The sequence below is a fragment of the Necator americanus genome, chromosome IV (assembly GCF_031761385.1).
Source record: "Necator americanus strain Aroian chromosome IV, whole genome shotgun sequence".
In the NCBI taxonomy this organism is placed as follows: Eukaryota; Metazoa; Nematoda; class Chromadorea; order Rhabditida; family Ancylostomatidae; genus Necator; species Necator americanus.
In genome coordinates, this window is record NC_087374.1 from 22,984,703 (window position 1) to 23,010,807 (window position 26,105).

At 39.5% G+C, this 26,105-nt stretch overlaps 1 protein-coding gene across 2 annotated transcripts in view; it reads left to right on the plus strand.

Annotated features, from left to right (window-relative positions):
• Positions 1 to 1,956: 1,956 nt before the first annotated feature.
• Positions 1,957 to 26,105, plus strand: part of RB195_002418 (uncharacterized protein) — a gene marked incomplete at both ends in the record, with an annotated part of 47,579 nt that continues 23,430 nt past the window's right edge. The window contains 26 exons of one of the 2 annotated variants that reach the window (XM_064199667.1): positions 1,957 to 2,010; positions 3,486 to 3,599; positions 3,833 to 3,916; positions 3,975 to 4,062; positions 4,148 to 4,242; positions 4,745 to 4,879; positions 4,979 to 5,095; positions 11,941 to 12,023; positions 12,091 to 12,229; positions 12,866 to 12,973; positions 13,124 to 13,195; positions 13,288 to 13,435; positions 13,502 to 13,630; positions 13,888 to 14,019; positions 14,108 to 14,244; positions 14,331 to 14,451; positions 14,616 to 14,695; positions 15,294 to 15,492; positions 15,562 to 15,737; positions 16,731 to 16,862; positions 18,402 to 18,509; positions 18,664 to 18,763; positions 20,694 to 21,317; positions 24,607 to 24,794; positions 25,086 to 25,226; positions 25,847 to 26,018. In XM_064199667.1, the coding sequence (XP_064055548.1) occupies positions 1,957 to 2,010; positions 3,486 to 3,599; positions 3,833 to 3,916; positions 3,975 to 4,062; positions 4,148 to 4,242; positions 4,745 to 4,879; positions 4,979 to 5,095; positions 11,941 to 12,023; positions 12,091 to 12,229; positions 12,866 to 12,973; positions 13,124 to 13,195; positions 13,288 to 13,435; positions 13,502 to 13,630; positions 13,888 to 14,019; positions 14,108 to 14,244; positions 14,331 to 14,451; positions 14,616 to 14,695; positions 15,294 to 15,492; positions 15,562 to 15,737; positions 16,731 to 16,862; positions 18,402 to 18,509; positions 18,664 to 18,763; positions 20,694 to 21,317; positions 24,607 to 24,794; positions 25,086 to 25,226; positions 25,847 to 26,018 (3,676 nt within the window). The remainder of the gene's footprint in view (positions 2,011 to 3,485; positions 3,600 to 3,832; positions 3,917 to 3,974; positions 4,063 to 4,147; positions 4,243 to 4,744; positions 4,880 to 4,978; positions 5,096 to 11,940; positions 12,024 to 12,090; positions 12,230 to 12,865; positions 12,974 to 13,123; positions 13,196 to 13,287; positions 13,436 to 13,501; positions 13,631 to 13,887; positions 14,020 to 14,107; positions 14,245 to 14,330; positions 14,452 to 14,615; positions 14,696 to 15,293; positions 15,493 to 15,561; positions 15,738 to 16,730; positions 16,863 to 18,401; positions 18,510 to 18,663; positions 18,764 to 20,693; positions 21,318 to 24,606; positions 24,795 to 25,085; positions 25,227 to 25,846; positions 26,019 to 26,105) is intronic. The other variant, XM_064199668.1, reaches the window with a different exon arrangement.

Consider the following 26,105-nt stretch of genomic DNA (forward strand, 5'->3'; position numbering starts at 1 on the left):
GCGCCAGTCTTGTGCATGCGCCGCATCTTCCAGATGCTTTTAGTGTGCTTGCTGTTTTTGTCCTTCTCATTCCAACTAATTGCACGGAGGCACCGGGCTGTCACTTAGTCACTGAGTCACAACATTCTTCATGCGATAGACGGGGCTGGTGCTCCGACCCCCTTCGTTTTTGGACGGTTTGCAAAGGTATTCTCACCAAATGCGTTGCACCCCATGAGCTAGACCCCCTTCATCAGAAGAGGGTCCGGATCCTCCTCAGATGTTGGGGTTGGTTTGTGGTTTTCTTGTTCGCACTTATGGTCACGTTGGACTTTTTACGTTTTGACATTACTGTCCCTTTTTTGTGTGCCATTGTTGTAAGACTTCTGTTGTTTGCTTATTCGATAAAGTACAATGATCAGTCTATTATAGTAATTACTTACTTATTCTCCTTTTTCTTCCAACAATATTCTAAAACATCAGATATTTGATACGTTAGTGCAAAGTCCGTTTCAAATTCTGGCCGTTCATTGCTAATGAGATCCCGTTTGGTTTATTTTGTTTTATTTTCTCGCCTTCTTATTCGTGACTTGTAGAGTGGGAGGACGGTCAGCTTTTACGAGTACTTGGCTAATTCGGGTGGCGTCAGTGACAGATTTTGTCTTTAGTGTTGTGCCTGACCTGAACGCTTTCTCAAGATACTTTTTTAACGGTTAAGTGTAAGATCTTAAGTTTGCTGTTTGAAGGTTTGAGAAAATCGTTGTTTTTTTCCGGAAGCCATTTCCGCGAACAATTTAGTTTTGAATATTGAAATTGTTTTAAGGTGGTAGAAAGATGCACGCAAGAAAATAAGTCAGCTATTTTGCTTGTTCCCATCGATTTCTGAGCTTCGACTTCGGACTATAATGTGTTCATGCAAAATTTCACTTTGAAACTCAGCAAAGTCCGTTTTGAATTCTATCTACATGTTGGAAGGTGTTGTAGCAGCAGTAGTCGTATTCGTTTATTTCTGAAAACAAGTATGGCGAAAAGGTTGGCAGACCGTAATAGGTTTGCAATTTTTCAAAAACTAGCCCTGGCTTGGAATTTTGGAACTCAAAAATTATCACCAGTCTTTTTTTTTTACCTTGAGAACACATTTCCTGAAATAGAAACGGAAATAGAATAGTATATGTGATGCATATGTGGTAACGATAAGTGTAATAGTAGCATGACATAGGAATTATCGCAGTCCGCGCTTTTGAATGATTTCACACTGAGGCACAGGTAAGAATAAGTGAATAAAAATTGGTTTGAATTTTAGGAATTCTGGTGCCTTTTTATTCGGGACCTACTGGTACGTTAGGCTACCAATTTGTCACTGGGCCGTACATTTTCAATTGAAATCTGGTTATTGGCGGTTTCGGTTAGCGACTGAAAGTTTACTTTTTTTGCACCATTGCTCGTGCAGAATAATTGTGTTCTTACGGTCGTGAAAATCACTTTAGGGGTGACGTGTCGTTTTCCTTTTTGTACTTGTTCAGTTACGCATGCGGTTTGTTAGGTTCTTGAATCCCCTGTTCCCGAAGCTTTTCCGTTTAAAGTGATTTTATTTGAACAACGTATTTCTCGTTACGCATCGGTGGTTGCTAGCCGTCGTCGCCGCTACACGCGCTCGCCGACGTCTTCGTTAACATTTCGTGTTTCAACGCGTCAGCTGTTCGTGAACCTACCTGTCCTCAACGTGTTCTCACTAGTCGAACTTATATCACTTCCACATCCATTTTTCATCTTTCTTCATGTAATCTTAAATCATCTTCTTTCACCTTTTTCATCGCAGTGAAGCATATCATTGTTGGAGTTTTCTTCTGCGAATAACGTATTTAAATGTGTTCGGAAATGTCGTCAGTTAAATACATTCCTGTTATTTTCATTGTTTTTTAAACTGTACAGCTATAGGTGGAAGAAACTGTGAGCGCGACTTACCGCAGGTGATCAATGTACGATCCTCATCCTCACGGAAAACTCCGCGAGCATGACCAAGAACAGGAGGTTTGTTTGTTTTTGTCCCATTTCATATTGGTTGATCTATCTTCGGTTTTCCTTGGTTGTGTTGTCGCTGAACTTTTACTGTTGTAGTTAGCTTCAAAGAAATATTTTTTTGCTTTTTTTTTTGCTTGCTTCCTTACCATTTTCAAATCCAAAATCCTACTGATCAAGTCGATCTGTGCTGCTGTATTCGAGAAGTGCCGCAAAAACCTAACTACTGTCATAGTTCATTCAAAGTGGTTCATTTATTAGCCAAGATTTATTCCTACAAAAACCGTTCCAGTCAGTGAATAGGATTGAAATTGTCTGAGTATAAAACCAGCGAAGATCTATCAGTGCTATTCCACTTGCTATGCCACGAATACATTGGAAAGAATGTTCAGTCTCTACTTGTTCGAGCAATTTGATTCATTGTTGACGAACGGCAGCTGCAAGCTTTATCACACAATGCAAATGTGTCCAGTTTCCTGTGCTGCAGGAAATATATCTCTCAGCTTCTCAGAATAGAGTGAAAGTTCGTATATTTTTTTTTCATTTTTTTGTCCTTAGCGAACTAGTTCTTCCCTTTACATTCATTTGGTGGAATTATTAGAACATTTCTGCTCTAGAAAGAAAATCCTCCACACTTGGTAAATTTCTTGAAAGCTTGTCCGTTAAAATAGTCTTGGGTGAGAGCACCAATACGATCAGTATTCTGTAAGATCCGGCAACAAGAATTGTCTATATTCGCGTACAAAACCTCTGTGGGTTTCGTGGAAATACGTCGAGTGAAGCCAGTCTCGTGAGCACAATATTTTCATTTTTCTTCCGAACCTTTGCTTCGTCTAGTTTTTACCGCAGCATGTTTTTTAGTGCGATGAGAACAATATGAAACATTGTTTTGATGAATATTATAACTTAATTCACTTTAAGTACCTTATAGTAATCTTAATTCTTGCCGTTACGGCGTAGGCTTCTTGTTTCAAGACAATATTCTTTATGAGGAAAGGAGATAGAAGGCGAGAGGATTGGAGACATTGTACCTTCTACTGACTAACAAAAAAAGCACGATTAAGTGTAATTAGCTCATATATATATATACATATATATATATATATATATATATATATATATATAATATATATATATATATATATATATATATATATATATATATATATACCTTTCTGCAGTCAATTTCCTGTAATGGTGGATTTGTACTCTTAAAACAGCTGATCATCCTAACATAATATTATCTTGAGAGAACACGTAATCAATCTGCAATAAGAGCACATTTATATTATCCGACGACATCAGTTGAAATAACTGTGTTTGTTAAAGTACGATGATCACAACGACAAAATTGGATTTTCTCTCTATCAGGAATCAATTCATTTCGGTCCTCTCTTGCTTATCTCTCATCTTCTATTTTTACATGGTTTTTACACTCTTCGTTGTGTACATGTATGACCTCTTTTTAATTGTTTTTAAGTTTAAAGGTAATTCCTGCCATTCGGCTGGACGACGCGGAATGGAAGATTATACAGCAGAACACGTTCACCCGCTGGGTGAATAATCATCTCAAGAAAGCAGGCGATTCCATCCAAAGCCTTGTACGCTAAGTTTTGTGATGTTTAAGTTTGTAAACCGGTCCTTAAAACCATATTTGTTTGCGTACCTTTGCTTCTGATATCACGCGGTATTTGAGACACTCATGAAACAACAAAATCCCGACATTATCGTGCATAGATCACACCGTTCTAATCAGTTTTTTTTTCATTGTGGAGATTGATTTGACTCATGACTTCTTAAGAACCTTTCTTTGTGATACTCTAAAAGTGTTCAGGAGACCGATTTCTCTGACGGGTTGAAATTGATCAGTCTTGCTGCCGTGTTGTCTCAGAAAAATGTGGGCCGATTCAACAAAAAAGTAAGCCTGTACTTGTCTTAAAAAGAAGTGTATACTGGTTCTCATGCTGTGATTATAGGTCAATTTCCGCTCACAAAAGCTCGAGAATGTGTCGCTTGCCTTGAAGTTCTTCCAAGATGTAGAACACATCAAAATTGTAAATATCGGTAAGGTGATGCTCGAGATTTTTCTTCTGAAACTCAGCACTGGTGTTGTTTCATACCTAGAACTGTCGAGAGTTCTTTCTTTCAGATAGCTCGCATATCGTAGATCAGAACAAAAAGCTTATCCTTGGTCTCATCTGGACCTTAATTCTGCACTATTCGATTTCTATGGGATGGGTTCAGGTGAGGTTTAGATTTGCTTCCTTTCCAATGCTAGTGCAATTCCGGTCCCACATATTCTTTTTCGATGTTGTGCTGAGCACTGTTCACTGTGTATTGGTTTCTGCTTTTTTAAATGTTCAGTTTTCAAGTAATGGCTTCCTGCAGCTTTTTATTTCGCTTGCGGGGTTTTACCGAAATTAATGTTCCGATGACAGATAGGAACGCATTCACGGATACTTTACAGTTCATGAAGAAAGCCTTGCAGGAAGATCAGGAATTTAACTCTGCTGGTTCACGAAGCGGTGCTTCTTTGATAGCCTTTCAAATCTTGCGAAGCGCCAGGAACGTTCCTCTTCTCTTCGTGAATCAGCGAAACTGAATTCCTCATCTTCCTGCAACGCTTTGTTCGTGAGCTGTGAAGTATCCGTGAATACTGTATTCAGAAATTTTCTTGCACGTCTTTTCTGAGATATTTTTCAAATAAATTTTAAGCATAATTTCAAACAAATTTTTAAACATATAGGAAAGAAATGAAGGTCAACCGGAAGAAACGCCTAAGCAAAAGTTGCTTAATTGGATTCGAAGCAAGCTTCCATCGGGCATGCCGGTGACCAACTTCACCTCAGACTGGAACGATGGTGTTGCAGTTGGAGCATTGGTTTGTGCTTTTTGTTGAATGTAGTTCTCATCCATTTCGTTAGAAAAGCGGTGGACAGTGGATTGTTGATGAAATGTTTTTGTTAATATAATTTTCCAGGTAAATGCATTAGTTCCTGGGGCAGTTATGGATTGGGAACAATGGACTCCAGAAAATGCACTAGAAAATACGGAAAAAGCAATGCAGATTGCTCAGAATCGGCTTGGTGTGGAGCCCGTATGTTCTTCTTTTTTCACAATAATTAGATGTGTCTGAGTAGTTCCGTAAGTGGAAATGTTTGCAACAGTTTTGGAGAAAAACGTTGTTTTCTGAACGTTAGAATTGAGACCTTTTAAGCCGATCGTTGGGTTTTATCTTCTAGGGATTTAAACTAAAGTTTTTATCGTATACTAGGGGTAGTCGCACTTTCAGTTCTGACAAATGTTGCAATTGGTGTAGAAGCCAATTTTCCTTCTCTAAATATATGCAAGACTCTTTTGAAATACTTAACTATTTCTCTGCGATAATGTCGTGTTGCTACTACAATAGCAATGGTGTTCAACGGGCTGTGCAGGGCGACCGTTTGCGAGATGATCATATTCCAAACTAAATCAAATCAAATAACTCCTTACAGTAGCAAAATATCGCGTTAAAACCCACAGTGTGCACCAAATGGAACGTCAACGTAGCGTGTGGAAAAAAGAATCACCATAGGAATAAGTGTAGTAACTGCAGGTATAGTAATCTGGAAATAGTTGTTCGGAGTTGTTGTTTTCAAGTCAGTTTCATTCGGTATTGATTCCGTTTTTGGAGAAGAAAATGAGTCGTCTTGGTTCTTTCACTTAAAATTCCTATGAGTTGAGTAGTCATTGCAAAAGTCAAATTTACGCATAATGATCGCAATCCTGATAAGATCTGTTTTACAAAGTCATTAACGCTTTGAAAATTAGGTGATATTGTTCTTTTTAATCAGCATAGTCGGCAGAACAATATTTGTCAGTTCTACAACAATATTTCACATGTGTTCTCGAAATTACTTGTTGTAATTCTTTATTCAAACTCTGGTATACTTTCGGCGACCACAAGAATGAGATGAAAAGAAAAGCATCGTACCTCATTTTTTCCTTCAGTTGATTCCGATCAGAATTTTCTGTTCTTTGCAAGGTCTTTATTTTAAACATAGTTCTAGTGTTTCCTTTCATTAGCCTTGTGTTTTCTTCCTCATGTAGCCACTCAACCATTCGTTTCAAAAAAGGGTATAAAGGATAAAGTGTCTGGCGTTAATCAATCCGCTTGGGATGCGCCCTCGCGTTCACTTCAACTCAGAATCGTTTGAGGTTCACGAACGTGCAACAGGCCTATACAATGAATGACTTGCGGTGGCTAGCCGATGTGTCAAGTCAGTGTTTTTATCCTCCTAGACAATCCTGGTACCTATTTATCGACCCCGGAGGGATGAAAGGCTTGGTGAGCAATAGGGCGGATTCGAACCTCCGACCGATCGTACAGGAAGCGGAACTGAAAAAGCTATACTACACCCGCCTTAAAAAAGGGTATTGATTGGGGAAATTAAAATTCCTCTGTGGGTTTTCGTTCTATGCTTGTTCATCGTAGAAATATATTTTACTCCGCTGCATTTTGCTTCCTCGCGCCTCCGCATATCATCTGGAAATCAGTGGCTTGTCAACTGGCGGGATGTGACTTCGTTGGTTGTTCTTCCTTTTAAGTGACTTTCTTTTTCATTCTCCTAGTCGCTATGACATCTGCATGTATCGCAGTTTTTACAGACTTACATTTTTTTATCCCTTTTTTCCACCGTTACTGTCTCTTTTATTTTTTTTTTACTCTATCTCTCATCTCACTCGAAATCTGCGCTATAAATCAAAGAACGCTAAATACTCATCTAATCCCATGATCTCTACGTTCTTTTTGACCATAACTTTTGACCATGAGCTCTTCAGGGGACGTTAGAAACTGTTTTTTAATTCGCGGCAGTCTTAGGCTTGTAGATCTAGTAAATGCATAAGTTCTAGTATTTGTCGTGGCGTTTCTAATATTACTGTTGTAGAGAAAGTACATCCAGCAGGACACACCCAATGTGCTAATTGACTATATCGTACTAACATTTTGACGTTATTTTTGATCCAATAAGATTATTTTGAAGAAAATTCCAGTAAGCAATGAGCAAATGTGAGTTCAACATGGACGGATCTGTTCCTATTTGTTTCATTGATATGAAAGCGAAATAGAGTATAGGGAGGACGCACCGCAACCGCTCGAAAGTCGGCGGACGGGGATGAGACAGACTCTTTTGGAAGGAAACAGACTTAGTGAAACTGGCGAATTACTTTTGCAACAAATATTTTTTCACTTTTCTTGTGGTCTTTTCTTAAAGTTCTGAAGGAGTTCGACATCTGACAAATATTGTTGAAGAGAAGGAGCGGAAATCCTTACGTAGATATTTAGAGTTTCTGCGCAAAATCTGGGTTCTGTACGTGATCAATCATTTACGTCTAGTTTTGTAGCTTATTATGTCAAAGAGAATTTTCGTTGAAACTGGGCGGGGTCGCAGCTGAATATGTGGGTCACAACATCTGCAGTGAAATAGTCATTAATCATATCTGTTTCCAGTTTTGCTTATGTACATCAGACTGTCTGCAAAAAACAGGTGACTTTAATTGTTTAAATGTAGAGAATGTGATCAGCATCAAATAAACGGCAAGTCAACTTGTTATTACGCGAACATTTCGTAACAGCATTCTTCAAATGATTGAAAGTTACCTGAAATGTGCTTTACTCCTCCCTCAGATTCTGTTTCGTGACAAAATCCTTTTAGGTAATAATGTCATAGGGTGTAGCGCAGTCGGTAAGAGGCTCCAATGCGGCTGCAGCATAATCGAATGAGGTTCAATTCCGCCCTAGTGCCAAGCAAACCTTTCATCGCTGCTGGATCGATAAACTGGTACTAGACTTGTCTGAGAGGATAGAAACACTGACTTGAGACATCGGCTAGCCCCTGCAAGCCTTTGTAGAGGGTAATTACTTGTAAACCTCAAACGATTCTGAATTGAAGCGAAGGTGGTGGCGCATCTCACGTGGATTGACTAACGCAGATATTTTATTATTTTAGCAGTGTCATATAGTCGCCTACTGTTTGTTGTGCTCTGTCTCTAACTTTTTTCGAAACAGTGTGGGACGCTAGCACAGCAACACATTGTTTACGCAATTTTGTTTGGTGGAATTGTAGGATTTGTTCGTTTCATAAACTTGTCCTCTTTCGTTTTTTCTGAAGGTTAACACCAACTAACGCGGTTGAAGCGTTTTTCCTTTACCAGCAGTTTCTTTTGCATTAAGATATGTGCCTTTTCTTTACGCCGTTTCTCAGTCATCTCGTGGAAATCATTTCTTCTGGTGATTTGCTTCAGTCTTCTAGAACTTTTCTCATGTGGTCGAGTGACAAAATACAATCGACATTTAACGCACTGAGTCGATTTGACGCGCTACGTCCTCGGCGTATTCACATGGTGCGGAATTCGGAATTCAAGTTCTCTCAAATATTCCCTATGGAAAGCCTTCGTTGTTTTTTCCATCACAAAACAACTACAGAAGGGAAATTTGACCAATGCCGAGCTGGAGAGGTGTTGTTGGATGGTAATTCTCCAGCCTCATTATGTACTATGAACACGGACCCCGCTCCTGTTCGGACTACTGAAACTTTCCTGCCTTTGGCTTCTTGGTTAGAAGTTGAAGACAGCGGAGAGGACGTCAGGAAAGTACTCGATAACTTCTTCGAGTTGCAGTCGCAGTTCTGAGAAGGAGGAGAGTCGAAAAGTTATCTGAGCGTTGATGTCGGGTGGTGAACAATGTTCATCTGTTGTCGATGTGCGATGTCCACGTCTGGACAATTATTAGGTCAATTAATTTTCGAAATATTTACAATTGAGTTCCATTCAAAAAAGTGGAGTGAACTTCCGTGGTAACCTGCTTGAATGATTGTATGGTAATTGACGTCATGTTAAAAAGAGTGAAACTTGACCATGCACGCATCTAAATTTGACACGGAAATTCAATCAGTTTCATTATTTTGGGTATTTGTCACATATCTTTTTTTTTAATACCTTTTTTTTTGCAGTTTTGTTCAAGACAACGACCTAATGCTTTTAGTGGTTTGCTTTAATTAGCCACTAAAATTTCTCTACTGCTAGGAAATGATCTACTACTGAATTTGATTCCATAGTTGTAATGAGAAAAAGAAAATGTAGTTACCTGAAATATCAAATGAGCTACGAGGGAGCGGTGCAGTTCAAGACTTTTCGGGCTCATCGATTTTCTTTTTTCATGAAGATTCCTGATAATGCTCGCAGCTATCACTGCGCATAATGCGACAATAAGGAAAGCTGAACATAACCACACAGATTGGAATATGATAAATTCCGAATCTTTACGGTTTGCGACAAGATACGATCCATAGTTTTCCAGGAAATAAAGTTCTGGTTTTCTCTGGAAAGCTGTGCAAATTTTGCTTGCAATTTTAAAGCGCAACAAGCAGACGCACCTCTATTACATCTCGCATTTCGCTTCTTGACTTATAACTAGTTATTAAAACTATAGTGACAGGTGCCACACCGACTAAGTATGTAGGGGTAACTGTGTACTTCATTTCGTAGTTTGCGAGAGTGCTGAGAGATCCAGCCATGTTTCCAAGTGCTGTTACCCGGTATAGGAAGGCCACTAATGTACTGCTGAGAGTGAGCTGTAGCATAACTATAGATACACACTGAAAGTAACGATATATCGAAAGTTCTACGGCATTGAGCGTTTTCTCGCTAACGTAGCTGTTTCCTTGCATGCAAAGCTCAAAAAAGGTACTGTGCAGTATCATATTTGAAGAAACTTGTTACGGAATCTCACCCTTTTTGAAGTGGCATCTTCTCCTTTTTCCTTTTTCCTTTCTCTCCCCTCTAGTTTCCTTCTTATAGTAGAATTTTTCAATGCAATAGCACAAAGAGAAATACTGTCAGCTAACTAACCAGCAGTATGTAATTGGCATCTTCGCAGACATTGGCTAACCAAGCCTTCGAATAACAAGCAACGTCCGGGAATAATGGAATCGGGTCGAACAGAAAACAGATGATAAAATCAGTGAGGAATGTTGTTATCTGAAGTATTTGGGAGAAAATACAGAACTAAATGATGAACTTTGAGAAATGCATTTTCTACGCACCGTCATGTTCACAATAATCCATTTGTAGGTAGTCATTTGTGGCGGAGTTTTTGTAAAAATTATTATCAGAGCTACAAGAGTGAGTGGAATGCCGCCTATACAAACGAACATAAAAATCAGCTCCACTGTAGTCCGATCTTCGGTGCGGACAAGTGGATATCCGTTCACCTCGAACATGCTGAAAAGGAGGGAAAAATTTTTCTTTCCTCAGATCTGGCGATGCTCTGTTGATTAAAGGTCAAATACTGTTTCAGCACAATAATGAAGAAGAATAAAAGTAGATTCATAAATTTATAGTTTGAAGACCATGCGTTTGAAGCAGGTGGCTGTCACGAATCGTTGGACCACAACATAAATATGAAACGTCACGTGTTTTCAGCATAAGCGTTGTCTAATGCAGTGAATTCGGATACACTTTTCTCTGTTTCCTAGTTACCCAGTTCTCACAGTAGGAAAAAAAATCTTATGCAGTAAACAAACACCACTTACAATAACTTTTCCTCCGATCTCTGGGGAACCAATTTGTCATTTTTGTGAAACTAATTAATTCTACTGGTTAGCTTGCGTGTAAGCACTGACTTATCAGATTTATATCTGTGGTTTTTACCTAAGCAATTTGTTGCTGAGAACAAATTGAAAACTAAATTGTTTGCTGCTTTCCAACTATGGTGTGATGAGTCTGATTCTAAATTCATTTCTTTTTCGAGAGTTTTGCACAAAATTGTTTCCAGTCAGTCAGTATTAATTGTTTGATGGTGGTATGTGACTTAATTATGAGTGAAAAGTTAGAAATGGGAAGCTTCTTATTCTTTGACATCCTCTGCTGTGGGCAAATGCGTGGTAGCAGTGCATCGGTCTCCATCATTTCATGTAAACCGGTATCTGGTAATTTGAATATGTAGTAGCAAAATTAAGGGCGGGCAGAAAGAAATTTTTGTGCTCAAGGACCCCATCTTTCAGTTTGTCTCGTTAGAGGAGTGAAAATATGAGGAGAACTTTTGAGAAGAGTTTGAGGCAAATAACCAAGTGAAGCAGCTAAGTGGGATTGCAGGAAAAATGAGAACATGAACGGCGTTTTAAAGGCATCACCCCACGAATCCGGGGTGGAACGGGTTTCAGGTGTGTTATGCCTCTGCGAGGTTGTAGATTGTGGGGAAGAGGGTGATTCTGTTCATTTCCTCCTAATTGCCGTAAAAAAACGGCTCAGAAGATGAGGCTTCGAGCGTTCCGGGGTGCTGTTGTCAACGAAGAGCTGTATTGGAGCGCGCCAGCCTCATGCACTCGCCGCATCTTCCGGGCCATTTTTTTTACGGCGATTAGGAAGAAATGAACGGAATCACTCTGTTTCCCACAATCCACTACCCCGTATAGGCATAACCCACCTAAAACCCATACCGCCCCAGATTCGTGGGGTGATTTCTTTAACCAAGCGGCTAGGATAAAACAGCGAGAGTTATTTTGTGATAAATATCATTGTGCGGCCATAATAAATTCTTGTAGGCGTGTTTTCGAAAACAGAGATTGTCTGAAACTTTAAGATGTGTGTGTGTATGTGTATGTGTATGTGTATGTGTATGTGTGTATGTGCATGTGTATGTGTATGTGTATGTATATGTATATGTGTATGTGTATGTGTATGTGTATGTGTATGTGTATGTGTGTGTGTGTGTGTTGCTGTCAGCTCGACCACATGCACAATCCGGCTGTATTTGGAAGGCTAAGATATCTTTTTTCTTAAAGACTGCCGTATTTCTGCATTTCAGCAAGTTGAGCTCTTTCCTTTTTGTATTACTGAATGAAAACTTCGTGCTTGATCAATAGGATTTGAGTAAATCACATACATAAGTATTTAATTTAGCTCATCACGCCAGGAGAACTGATTCATCCTGAAATTGATGAGATGTCGGTGATGACGTATCTGTCACAATTCCCTGCTGCAAAGTAAGTTTTGGGAGGATATTAAATAGTGAACAGGTCCTGGATTGTTTCTCTGTCACTGTAATTCAAGATTAGACCACGTCAAGAGACCAGTGCAGCCAGAGGAGCCTATTGTATCAGGCAGTATCGAAGATTTGAACGACTTTCCAGTTGTCAATATGCCATCAGAGTTCATTGTCAATGTTATAGGAGATGGCTACAAACCAAAAGTAAGTGCGATGTTACACAGACAATTAGCCGTAAAATGCTGCGAATAAGCCTCGAAAAATAAGAGAGCTGAAGAAGAAAAAAACAAATCACTGAAAGAACACATCAGAAGTCTACAGTTGTCATGACTCTACTATACTACTAGTGAGTGTTTGAACGTCGAATGTCTCTTTTCTCAGCAGGTGCTTTAATTGTAACCTCGGTAACCGACAGGAAGCAAACAATGTTTGTTGTTTTATATCTTTCAATATTATGTTAATTTATTTGCAAGTACTCTTTGGTGAAAATAGCAAACATACTTAATCTGTTTTTGATGAGTATTGGCATTTTGTGTATTTCACTTAAAGGCAGCATACCACGAATCTGAGGTGGCACGGATTTCAGGTAGACTATTTGTACACGGGATAGTAGATTATGGAGAGGATTGTGATCCTGTATACCCCTAATTGCCGTAAAAACGGCTCGGAAGATGCGCGCAAAGAAATGGACGGAATCACTCTTCTCTCAATGATCTACGATCCCGTATACGAATACTCTACCTGAAATCCGTACCACTCCAGATTCGTGGGATGATGCCTTTAATGTGAAGGAAAATCGAGGAAAAGGAAGTTTGTTGCATAGATGATTCATACGTTCAGTTGAAAATAACCGATCCTGACGGGCGTGAAGTACATCACACTGTTGCTGAAGATAATCCACATAAGTTCACGGTCACATACACACCGCTGCGAGACGGAGTTCATCACGTAAGTACTTAGTAGGCATTCATTCGAAGCAAAAACACGTTGTATTGCTTGCTCAAGTAAAATCAAGAAAGATCTCACACAGTTTTGTTGGATTTAGCAAAGTTTATCATCACGAGATAATTTTGCTGTTTCATCTTTTGTACATTTCAGATATCGCTGGCCCTTAGGGATATTGCACTCGGGACTGTTACTTCTATTGACAGAGGTTCTCGAACTGTTGAGGTTGGTTTGTGAGATTTTAGCGATGCCACACCTACGTGCATTATAAGCCTTATAATTCTTTTTTAACATACTAGATTTCATAAGTTTTTCAGGTCCTACCTGTTGTACGTTTGTGCTCGTACACGGACCGTGTGCGTGTTGGTGATGTTGTTCCGCTGCGAGTTGAAGGAGCAATAAAAGGAGTTGTGGAAGTAGTGGTAGTGGATGCAGTAGGAGGTGAACATGCACTAGCTGTCATAGGTGCGTATTGCGTTCAGTGTTTCGTGTATTGACTACTTGTCATACGTCGTTAAATGACATCTTCAGAAGGACCTGGGAGAGGTGTATTTACTTGTGAGTATGTACCGAAACATCCTGGCCTTCACACTTTGAATGTGTTCTACAATCGCACTGCAATTCATGGAAGTCCATTTCCTCTGAGAGCTGCTGATAGAAGTGAGTTGCAAATCTCCTATATGTTCTCAAATTCGACTCTTTCGTCACTCGGACTGTTTTGATGTGTATTTTTCTTTTGTCTGTAAGTTTGGCAGGTCTGTGAAGTACCTGCTCTGGTATTTTCAATTCATTAATCTGATTTTAGAAAATTTACGCGCTCGATCAAGTCTAAGAACCTTTATACCATACTTACAGTCTTTCAGAGTGAACCTGCATGTATTTCCTTTCCAGTAGCAGTCTCACAGTTTGTGTTGTAGACAACTTCTTCATATGGGGAAGAGGAATCAACGATGACGGTATTCGAATAAATGATACCGTGCCTGTTTATGTGGATAATAGGGAGCCGTACACTGAACATGAGAATGACATCAAAGTAAAAGTAGTTACAGGTGGTTCTGACCGATACTTTCTTCTATAGCTTTCTTTTTTCCTGCATTGGCAACATTAGTGCCAGTGTGACCTGTTCCTTTTTTGCAGATTCTGGCCTCGAATTACCGGTCCGTCGCAGCAAAGAAGGTCTTCGATCTACATTCATTTATACACCAACAACGACCGGAAAACATCTTGTTTACGTGACGAACAACAATGAACCAATTGGACAAAGTCCATACAAAGTTAGCTAGTCTGGATACTGAACATTTTCGGGAAATGTATATTCTCATTTTCATGTATATCCTCATTTTGCTTCAATTGACTCTAGGTCAATATATCCCCACCTACGAGATCCCGTGTGAGAGCATTCGGGACAGGCCTGGAAGGTGGCGTAATGAACCAACAGAGCGTATTTAGCGTGGAAACAAATGGCGATGCCGACAGATTAGGTACTATTTCATTGCACAACAAATCACACTTTGATTATATATATATATATATATATATATAATCAAAGTGTGATTATATATACATATATACTCTATTGTTTATCCCTTCCATTATTTCTTGTTATGTTTCTAACTTATGTGTTATGTGATCTTTTTCTCTTCAGCCTTTTCTATCGAAGGGCCGAGCAAAACGGAAATTGCTTGCCAGGATCGTGGACAAGGAGCAGCTCTTGTTGCATACACGGTTGGTTAAACGTAGTATTGAGGATGTTTTGGTGGACTACACTTTACAACAAATTTCATCCAATTGATCACATCTATAGAAATACTAAATACTTTTCTCTTTACATCTTCGAACTTCGAAATTCCTTATGAAACCCCACTTTATCTTTTTGTTTTCATAAAAGGGAATAGGGGTACCTTGAGCAATAGATAGGGAAGCCATTTTGTATACAGGTCGAGGTGCCGCGACAGCTGCCATGGTGCCTTTTCGACTTGGAAAGGTCTTCGAAATTTAAAAACTCGGGGTTTGGTTTGCACATCAAATATTCTATATTTACTCGAGAGCTTACTCGTTGGAAAATCTTGCAAGAATGTAGAAACCAGTGTCTTCCTAAAACCTTAAGATGATGATTTAAAAGGACTAGCAGAATTCTTGAGAATCGCCTGTAATTTTTTGGTGTACCATATCATTTTCCGTTCCTTGGAACTACTGAAGTGTTTGCTGCACCTAGTATTGTGTTTTTCAAAATAATTTCTTAACAACTTCACTAGGGACTACGAAAAAGTGAACTATCGACTATTTTCAGACTGCGAAACATATTCATTTGTTGGGTTTTCAGCCGAAAGAACCTGGCGTATACAAAGTGAATGTCCTGGCTGGCGGTGAGCACATTTCCGAATCTCCATTCGTACTGATGGTTGACCCACCCAAGCCCGGTTTTCAACCGTCGGCAGCTCGTCTGACCGGAGTTGAGCCAGAATTGCAATTTGTTCCTGGCGAACCAGTACCATTCCGAATCGACACTCGACACACTGGAGGTTTATTTTAATATTTTCGTTGATTTCGCCTATTTTCACAACTATGCTTCTAGTGATCTCATTTTTCAGTGGTGGATGATGCTCCCAGAGTGGAAGTACTTGATAAAGATCTCACACTACTACCGACTAGTGGATCTCAAATCAACCCTGGAATATATGGTTACAGCTTTACGCCAAAGAAAAGTGGGAAGTATCATATATGTGCTAGCTTGAATGGTGTGGCGATTCCTGGATCTCCGTTCCCGGTTCGATTCTATATGTTTTTGCGCTAATCCCGAATGCTTCACATCTCAAGGCTTTTGTTTCTAGCTGTTCTATAAGGTTGCGAACGACATGGTTGCACCGTTCAGTCGTAATTATCTCTACCATTTTATCAATGATCAGGAAATTCTCTAGTTGGTAGATACTAGATATATGGAAAGTTAAAAGATACTAGATGGAAGGGTTTCCAAAGTAACCATATACTGTCTAGTTTTTTTGAGAGAAGGCGGTGTCAATGTCTCAATCCATACTCGTTTCCCTATTAATATCCATTGTATTATAGGATTAGTATATCTAGATTAGTTAGATTAGTATTCTCACAAACAAGCGAGTTCGTATGGTGACAAATTACTTTTCATACCATCTTAATTTCTACAGAAGTAGGCGAAATTTTGGCTACATGTACTAATGCTTTTTATAGCACATGGGACGATTTTCGTCTGATTTTGAGCATCTTCTTGTGAAGTTTAGAACGATTGGCATCGGATGAGTGGAACGTTTCAAGCTTTAAAGCAAGTGTACTTTTGCATAAGTACATCAAATTAAAAACTTTTAAAAACTTCCAAATTTCTGGAAAATATTGGGCATTCCAAAGGTGCAGATGAACTTTTTTGACACGGTAGAGTGATGCCGTTTGCTTTCTTTACCAAAACCATAAAATTTCACATAGTTGAATTTATTAGTACGCACGTACGTTCATGAAAAAATTAAGATTTCTAGTGTTTTCTATCCTTGGTATGAGGATATTCGTACGTTCCTATATGTTCAGTGATTGGCAACATGCTTCTTGCTCTGTCTTGTTCTTAATTTTCTTTTTGTGTGTAAATGCGAATTAGTGATTCTTTCGTTTTTTCTCCCTTTCTTATATATTGCTAAACTTTGAGAGGAACTCATTCTATAAAGAACAATGGCCCCGAAATTAAGGCATTCAGTCGTTCTCACAAACATTATGGACGCATTATTTGTGCACCTTTCAGGTGAACGTTCACGAACCAATCGACCTCTCGAAGCTGAAGATCTTCGGACCAGGAGTTGATGGTCCCGTAAAATGCCAAGAACCAACCCATTTCACAATTGATGCCAAGCAAGCTGGACCTGGTGCAGTTGAGGTACGTGACCCTCAATTTATTTACTGATCAACATAAATAGTGGACATAGCCTCTTCCTCGTTCAAATTCTTCTCTCCCTTTCTTTCAAAGAGGAATCTGGATTTCAGGATTCTCTACACAGTTCAATTATTTTCGCTGGAGAGTATGTTAGTCACTGGAACCTAGTTGCTGCTCTAGTTTTGTTTGTCAATTGCCTGTGCGATTTTTGGGTTGTAAGTAAGGAATTACAGTAGTGTACTGCAGAAATTCTATTTCTCATAATTTTCTGCGAAGTAAGCTCCGAACTGTTGTTTACAGTTGTCTCTGCTGTCTTTCCACGTGGAAGTGGTTTTCCGCTAAAAACGACGTATCCACCACAAAAATCTTATGAAATTGCCCTGTTTTGTAGGAGGAATGGTTTTCTCATCGATGATAACGTTAATGGTCGTGATTTGCATGCGAAATAACGCAATCAAATCCGAATTTTTAGAGTTTCTGAGAAATATGCATTCTATGTATTTTGACACTACAAAAGTGAGCATGTTACAGAACGAATGCTATATTCGTAATCAGCATGCCATACACTCTCGTTATTAAGGTGTGTGCAAGAAATTATTAGAAATCCAAAAGAAACTGCACAACTAGTCATCTTTTGATGCTTATGATACGTTTTTTTAGTTCCTCTTACTAGAGTCTTCTTCTTGCTGTGGCTGAGCGAACACTTTAGAATTTCCCATTTGCGTAAGAAATAATAATGTAATTCGAAGAAAGTTTGACTGAGTGGAGACTACTATCTCCAGCGTACGTAGTTCTTTCCGTCTCTTCCAATTTCCTTCATGCTTTAAAGGCAACACCATGAATTTGAACTGGTGAGGGAATTTGTGGGGAAATCTAAAGATGGGGTTGTAGGTTGCGGGATAAACCTACAACCCCATCTTTCGTGGAAGACGGCGTGATCTGCGTGTTTTTTTTTACGACGATTAGGGAGATATGAGCTAGAGACCCCCGTATCTCAAAATCTACAACCCCATCTCCCGCAGATTCCCTCACCACGTCAGATTCGTAAGCTGCCTTTAAACATGTTCTGATCAGATGCTTTTATCCTTTCCATTGTGATTAAATGCACCCACAGTATCATTTGCGATGTATTTGAGTCTTTTCTATTATGTATATTGGCAAAGTTCTTCTTTTGGTCTATTTGCTGAGAAAATGGTAGAGCCTATTGGAAATCTGAAATTCCTCTTTATCCTTCGATTTATTTCTATCTCTGAAATCTCACTCTCTGCAAAATTCCTTTTGCAGAGAATTGCGCTTGTTACGTACTTCCACTCTTCTAAACCAAATCGAACCAGTTTGCGGACTAATAGCAGTCCATACTTTAATACTCCTCCCATTTCCCGTCTCCGATGCACTGCCAACCGTGAACCTTTTAAGTGTGCTACGAAGATAGAAATCTGCGCATTCTTCTTTATCCTTCGATTTATTTCACCTTAAACTAATGAAACTCAAGTGTAACTAGTATATTTTCTTATTTTGTAAGGAGTAACCTGTACGCTTTAGGTTTCTCTTGCTGATCGAAAAGGCCAAACGGTAGCTATTGACGTTCTCGATAATAACGACGGTTCTTTCACTGTAAAATACACAGCACCTAGGCCAGGGGCGTATCAGGTGAATTCAGATATGCTCATTATATGCAATACATTGTCGTTACGTGTCTAACTCATGACAGCGACCATTTTAAATCTGTTTGCATCGTAGTTTGTGGATCACACAGAAGATATTTTCTCCACCCCCAATGAGCGCATATAAAAATTTCGTTCAGCTCAACGTCGTCTTCGCGGGAGCGCAAGTGCCACCAATAGAAATCAACGTGGAGCCTCAAGTGGACACGTCGGGCATCAGGGTCACGGGCCTTGAAAACGGTACGTTGGCTTCCACTACTGAGGTTTTGCTTGTGAAAGTTCTGCTCTTAATTGCTTGGAGTGGAGTTCATGATATTGTCTGTCCAGAGTTCTAGATTACTTTACTTAAGGTAGGTTAGTAGCCCGAGTTGAAGTTGACCTAACATTGATGAATGAACAAAATGTCTTTTAGTTGATGTTACTGAGTTCTGATCTCCATTCCTTTGTTTTTTTTCACGTTTTTCTGCTTATTCTGCTCCGCTTCACTACTACTCCTCAGTTGTTTTATCTCACTCCATAGCATTCAAAAGGAAGAAAATGTTGTAGTTTTATGCACAAGTTTTTTTCAAGGTAATGCCTTGAAAAACTTCGAAGGCACAGAGGCAAGAGATTGTCTTTTCGATTGGGAAATATATAACAGTCTAATTCCAGTTATGATATGTTTATTTCGCCAATAACAGATGAGCGGGGAGTGGTTTTAGTTATTATCTGTTTAGAAACTACTCCATAGGAAAATTAGTTGGGGGTTAAACTCAATCAACTGTAAAAAAATTACATCTTCATCTTTCCCTTCATGTTTTATCTCTTCATGTATGACCGGACGTGCAGAGAATAATAGTCGCGAAAATCAGAGCACAGATTGCTTTGAAACTCGTCGATTTCGCTCTTCAGTGTATTATTGGGTGCACATAACGCTGTCTCCAAACATAAATTTCGTAATCCATCTCTGTACAGTACCAGCCTTTGGCATACCAACGTCACCGACACTGTTTGCATATTCTATATCTCATATGATGATGAATGCGCTGTGTCGAAATCGTCCGTGAAATGACTCCTATCAAATGAACCACGTTTAGAACGTTTGGGGCAAAATACAGATATAAAACTATATAGGGCAAATTCTTCCTCCTTTCATCTTACAAATCAAATTTGTGCAATGTAAATCAGATGTAGGAATGTTTACTGTACCGCTGGATAGGTGATTAGTAACTCGTATGGAAATATTCATAGTGTTGTGATACGCGAGAGATCCTCCTGTCTCCACATATGTCCAGCTCGAACGCATTTCCACAATTTTTAAGCGATTCTTCTCATTTTTCACATTCATTCCATTTCAAATATATCATGCATCTAGATTCTGAAAAGCCATGTGTTAATGAAAAAAATTATTTATTTATTTCCCTGGTGAAATGTTACAGAGAGGAAGTGTCAAGAATGAAAACTTTATGAAGGTTATCTTGATATATGCAAAGTTCCTTGGGAAATTTACAATAAAAGAAAGAACTTATTTCAATGGTGTACGTATAAAGACATTGTTGGAAACACTAATAGGTATCGCAAATGATTGAATTTGCGCCTGAACCCGCTCAGAAACCCCAAAATAACATTCTGTTCCCATTATTCTTGTATCGAATAAGGCTTACATATCTTTTATTCGAAAGATGAAGACGTCCGAGAAAAAGATGGATGACTTTGACGAATGGAGATTCGCTTTCCCGCCTTGACATTCTCCTCAACAAACTCCGTTGAGAGCAAGCTGTATCACGCAATGCCCTGGAAAGTTCATAAAAAAATTCACTAAGTGAAATCTCTTTAGCACTGTGTGATGAATGCTTTTACCCATCTTTTCAGATCATTTGGTTTATGACTTTTTACTAACCCGATGTGCTGACAGGATTGTCATAGAACTGGCATTTTCCTCAGTGTGGTCACCGCTGTTGAATCGCTTTTTTCCGAGTGATTCACTCTAGATTTCTTGATGTCTTCCTTCGCGATGACTTTTCGCACTGAAACTGTAGTGTGGGAAATGGTCGAAGTATATTGGTGAGAGCGTTGAGGACCAGTTCTCGTTTTTTTTTTGCTAATCGGTGTTGGTTGATGTGTTCCGAGTGATTCCGTTGTGTATCTTATTATTGCAGTAGCTGCTATTCGACGCTCATATCTATTTCAGCCATCGTCACGGTAAACTGTGAGCAGGAAGCGCATGTGTTCACACCAGATGGAGACAACACTCGCATTGTGATCACTAGTCCTTCTGGTAGCATTGTAGAGGCAATTATTGAATCCACCGACACTGGATTACGTGTCTGTTTCACACCATCTGAAATCGGGGACTACAGTATTTCTGTTACCTACCGCGATTTGCCTATAGGCACACCATACCTCCTCCACTCCGTGCCTGATGGAAATAAGGCAGAAGCAGAGTATGTGGTATCAAGATGCGGGCCTCCTCGGGCTGATCTTGTGACAGTCGCTGGACCAGGATTAGGTCCTGTTATTGCACAACGCTCAACACATGTATTCATCGATACAACATCCGCTGGATTTGGTGACATTGATCTTTTTGTTGATGGACCGACAAGAACACCTATTCATTGTGTGGACAATCACGATGGGACTCTGACGATGTATTACGTGCCAAAAACACCTGGCGTATATTATCTACGAGTGATGTTCGACAGTAATCATATTGCTGGAAGCCCTTTTCAAGTTCTTGCTCTTCCTGCGCTGCTGACCTCATCACTGGCTGCTGATCACGATAAAACTGAGAGCTCATTTACCACCCTTTCCAGTGGTTCTTCTACACCAAAAACTACCCCTTGTGTTTAGTGAGCACGCCTGGTGCAATGCTTGATCTCATGTAGTTATTCAGTGAATTGTTGTGAAATAAAATCTTCTTAATGAATCAGTCCATAGTCTTATGGTTCAAAAACAAACACAACAAATGTAAGAACATCTGTAGATGTGCGAAGAGCGCGCCCATCGATGTCAATCCAGCTTCATTAATTAGGTTGAGTCATAAATAACTTTCGTCCGGGTGCATGGTGCGGTTCAAAAAATAGGCAATATGTATGGAGAGGGAGTGATAACTGATCGGGTGTTCAAAAATTGGTTTGTCAAATTCCGTTCTGGAGAAGTGACCTTGGAAGACGAACCGAAGGAAGTCACTCTTCAGAGTCTGATGACGATATTTTGAAGTCCGTATTGGAATGAAATCCGTGTCAAACAACGAGTAAGTTAGCAGAGAAGCTCAATACGTTACAATCAATTGTTTCCCGCCACCTGAAAAATGTATGACAAACAAATGTGAAGCTATTTATTACTCAACCTAATACGATACAACGCTAAAGAAAACGAGTATCCAGGCGAATACTCGTTTGGGACAATGAAAACATTGATATTGTATACATTTTTACAACTTTCACGGTCTTTACAATTTAGGCCGGTTGTTTGAAGTCACGTACTTCTCCAAAAGTGGAGAACACTTCAGCCTTCCACCAAACAAAACACTAAAATTATATCGTGCTGTTTTTCTTCCGTGGTTTCAGGTTTTGACGGCAAGTTGTCATTTCAAAGTAATGATTCTGCGCATCACTAGTTGGTTTCATCTTTCCTCCACGTATTTCTTGTTGCAGAACCGATTTTCAGAGCACTTTTCCGATGTCGTCCTCACCAACTGGCTCACCCTCATTTAAAGGCATCACCCCACGAATCTGGGGTGGTACCGATTTCAGGTGGAGTATTCGTATACAGGATCGTAGATTATGGAGAGGTAGGTGATTCCCTCCATTTCTTGCTAATTGGCGTAAAAAAAACAGCCCAGAAGATGCGGCTGGCGCGCTCCAATCGGACTCCTTGTAGAAAATGGCGCACCGGAACGCTTGAAGCCGGTATCTTCCGGGCCGTTTTTTAAGGGTAATTAGGAAGAAATGGACGGAATCACTCTTCTCTACCTCTAAATCCGTACCACCTCAGATTCTTGGGGTGATGCCTTTAAGGAAGCCATTTTAGAATGCGAAACATGCTGCATTTTCCTACTTTTTTCCCTTAGTAAACCCATCAAAAACCTCACTCCCAGGTCGCAGCTAGAAGATTACCCTCCAAGGTCATGCACCGCATTTACTAATGAACATTTGAAATGCATGTTTCCTCCATTAATCACACTGTGTTACGATCGCGAAAACGTCTCGTTTTCGTCAATAGCAGTTGATTCTGCGCGTTACTTTTTGGAATGAAAACATTTGATTGAGGAATAGCTCGTCCACAGTCTTAGCTTTTTTCAAAATTGAAAATGCACGTAGAAATAAAAAGTATTTCAAAATCTTATATATCATTTGATAGGGAATTTTCTCATTCTGGTTTTTTTGGTTTCTTGGTTGTTTTTTTTTTTGCTTTAATAAAGGAAAAAGTGGTTTTCTTCAGGGTCGGTATAAGCTAAATTTTCGATGTCGAATTCACCTTTTTGTAGAGTTAAGGAAAAATATGAAAAAGTATTTTTAAGCATTGTTCCTTCCCTAAGTACAACACCAATCTCATCTGCAGCGTCCTCATTATCTTATTAAATGCAGGAAACAAGTGCTGTGGAAAATGCTCCGTTTTGTCCATTCTACTCCAATTCACTGATCAGAACAGATACGAATCAATTAAATTAAGAAATCGGCAACCTTTATCTTGTGGAGCGATGAGTTCTTCATCAAATAATATATAACATTTTCTACTTAGTTCTCAACTCAATATGTTTGCAATTTTGTAGAAATGAGTACATGATTTCAAGAAGAGATGATAATTTTAAAACCAGTGTATATTTTTTAAAATTCTTTGCTGGTTTAATTCGGATGTGTTGCTTAAAATCACGCGAGGCTCTTGGTGACCATCATTTTAGTTATCATCCTAGTTTTTTTGAGGTTCAACTCATTTTTTTAATGTTGTTTTTGATCTAGTGGCTTCGATGTTTCGATCATTCTGCTACAATTGCGATCATTTTTTGCCCTCGTTGCTTTAAGCAGGTAACAGCCGTTTATGCGAAACACTGAAAAAACGCATTTGAGGGTGATAGAGTTTTGCGCCTTTCTCCAACTCGCTCCAGTTCCACATTCTATAGACGATAAAAATTCGCTAACGGTTCCAGCATCTTTTGGTGGTTTATTCTCCTGCATTTTGACAGTAACGAAATTTTACAGTCAGCAAGGAAAACGAGTGTTGATGGGAATACATTGTGTCATTATACGGTCATCTTACAGAGGGGAATTTTACAGCGAGTTATTTTGCTCCCGAACATCGACATTTCATGTGTAGAAAGATTTAAAGAGTTGCGCGGTAATCTTCTGTGCCGGTACCAGGAAGTCTATGATGCGAATTTGGGCAAGAGAAAGGGCAAAGTGTTTCAGCATATATGATATATGATGCAGGAAAAGAGACACCGTCGCCTAGGCATGTGCACTTAACGACGATTGTAGTTCTGATTTCTGCTTATTTAAGGAACTGTACGTTAATAATCCTTACTACAGAGGACTCTAAATGTTTGAGAATCTCCAAAAAGTAGCTGAGTCTGATCCCCGCTCACCTTTACTTCAAAAGGAACGGTCTACGTTCCCACATTACTTTTCGGATCTCCTTACTATCAGCCTCATTCGAATCAGCACATGAGCAGTTATAGTATTGACTGGTTTTTCTGCTTTCAATGAGGGGTATGTTTTTTTTTTTTACTTTCTAGCAAGAAATGTTCTGTTCAATGATGCCTCTCAGTGAAAGGTGTATCTTTTTCTCCTTCAAAGCCGGCACAGAAGCGTCACTTTCTTGCCATATGTAACAAAACATTTGCGGCCAGAAATCGTGAATTTGATTTACAAAACTTGTCGAGGTACACTGCACTGCGCACTCAAGGCGCAGTGCTTTTCAAGTTTTCGTAACGACAGCGATTTTCTCGATTTAAATGCTGAAGTTTGGATGGCGGTGAAGGAATCGGCTATTTTTAGAATGTCATAACACATTTCCATTTCCTATTCTCGCATAACTAACTCTGTGTAAATCATGTGTTTGTTTGTATTGTCCTGTTTCTGGTGAATTGAGTGACTTTGTTGTAGCAGACGTTCTGCGTGGACACCGCTTCAATGTGGGTGTTGATATCGGCAATCTAATACCGCATGGTAGTGGTGTGAAAATGATTGCTAATATCAACGGAAAGCTCGTCGAAGTACCCATGAAGCGAACAGGCGCTGCTTCGCATGGAGGTGTATTCATTGCACACGAGGTCGGGAAGACAAATGTCAAGGTAAGACATCTGTTTCGGTCTTGACAAAGCATTCTTAATATAGTTTGAAGTCTTAAGAATCAGTCAATCAGTCATTTTTATTTTGTAAAATTGCTGGAGTTTCAATGAAATCGTACTTAATACACGAGTTCTGTCCTCTTAGATTCTCTGTGTCGAGGTTTGTAGAGTGCCTTTTATCATATCTGAGGTACCAAGTGGCCACATTTGAAGCACTAACTGTTCTTTTCCCGTCTTGACGAGAAATCAGTTTGCTTTATTCATGTTTTGTTCCGTGGAAACACAACGTTTTAGGTATTGTTCGACAACGCAGTAGTGAAAGAAGCGAATATCAGTGTACGTGACGGCTGCGATGCCTCCAAGTGCACCGCAACCGGTGAAGGTTTGAGAAGCGCCATCGTCGGAAAACCTGCGAGATTCGACATCGACGCACAGGTTGGTGGTGACGACAGTCATAAATGTTCAGTTGAACCACTTGCCAGAGCCTAAGGATTCGCAAAAACGACTAGAAGCTCAGGCTGCAAAATTGTGGCGTTGCATAGATCTTACCTTTCTTGTTGCTTCGACAAGCGTGTTTCACTTCTACTTTTTGTTTCGTGATTTTCAGTTAAGTTCTTTTTAATGAATCTTACTTTTTCATATTTGTGTTTCGCACTGGACTTCTCGCCACTAACCTATGATGCTGCTGATACATTTATGTTGTTGATTCTGCTTTTATTGTTCCACTCTTAACTGGTTCTCTCGCCATTTAAATAAAACAGCTCGAGATTATTCATTGTACCTCATTACCTATGCTCCTATCCTCTATCCCAAGGGCTTCTCAAAACTTTCAAGGTTGTTTTTTTGCAATTTCGTTGCATTATGTAATTGGTTATCATATTTTATCGCGGCTCTGATGTAACTGTCTCATGAAATTTGAATCTGGTTTTTGGGGACAGCTGAGACCTGCTATCACGAGTTAGAACTTAGGTGTGAATATGGTCGTGTTCTAAATTCCACGACAGGAAGTTAACTTGTCAAAGTTCTCATGTCCAACTCATGTGTTCACTTTTTAGAATGCAGGGAACGGCGAGCTGTTTGTGCAACTTGTCGGACCGGCCGAGGCAAAAAACAAATGTAGGGACAATGCAGACGGCTCGTGCACTGTGGAATATGTCCCATCAGTGCCCGGAGAATATAGTATCGGGATCTGTTATGGAAGTGAGAAAAAGAAGGATCATGTTCCAGGTGAGGAATGACGTCAGAGTTATTTATCCGAAAACGTCTCCACTGTTTCGTAGAGAGAACTTTGGTCGATTACGATGATTGCGTTTA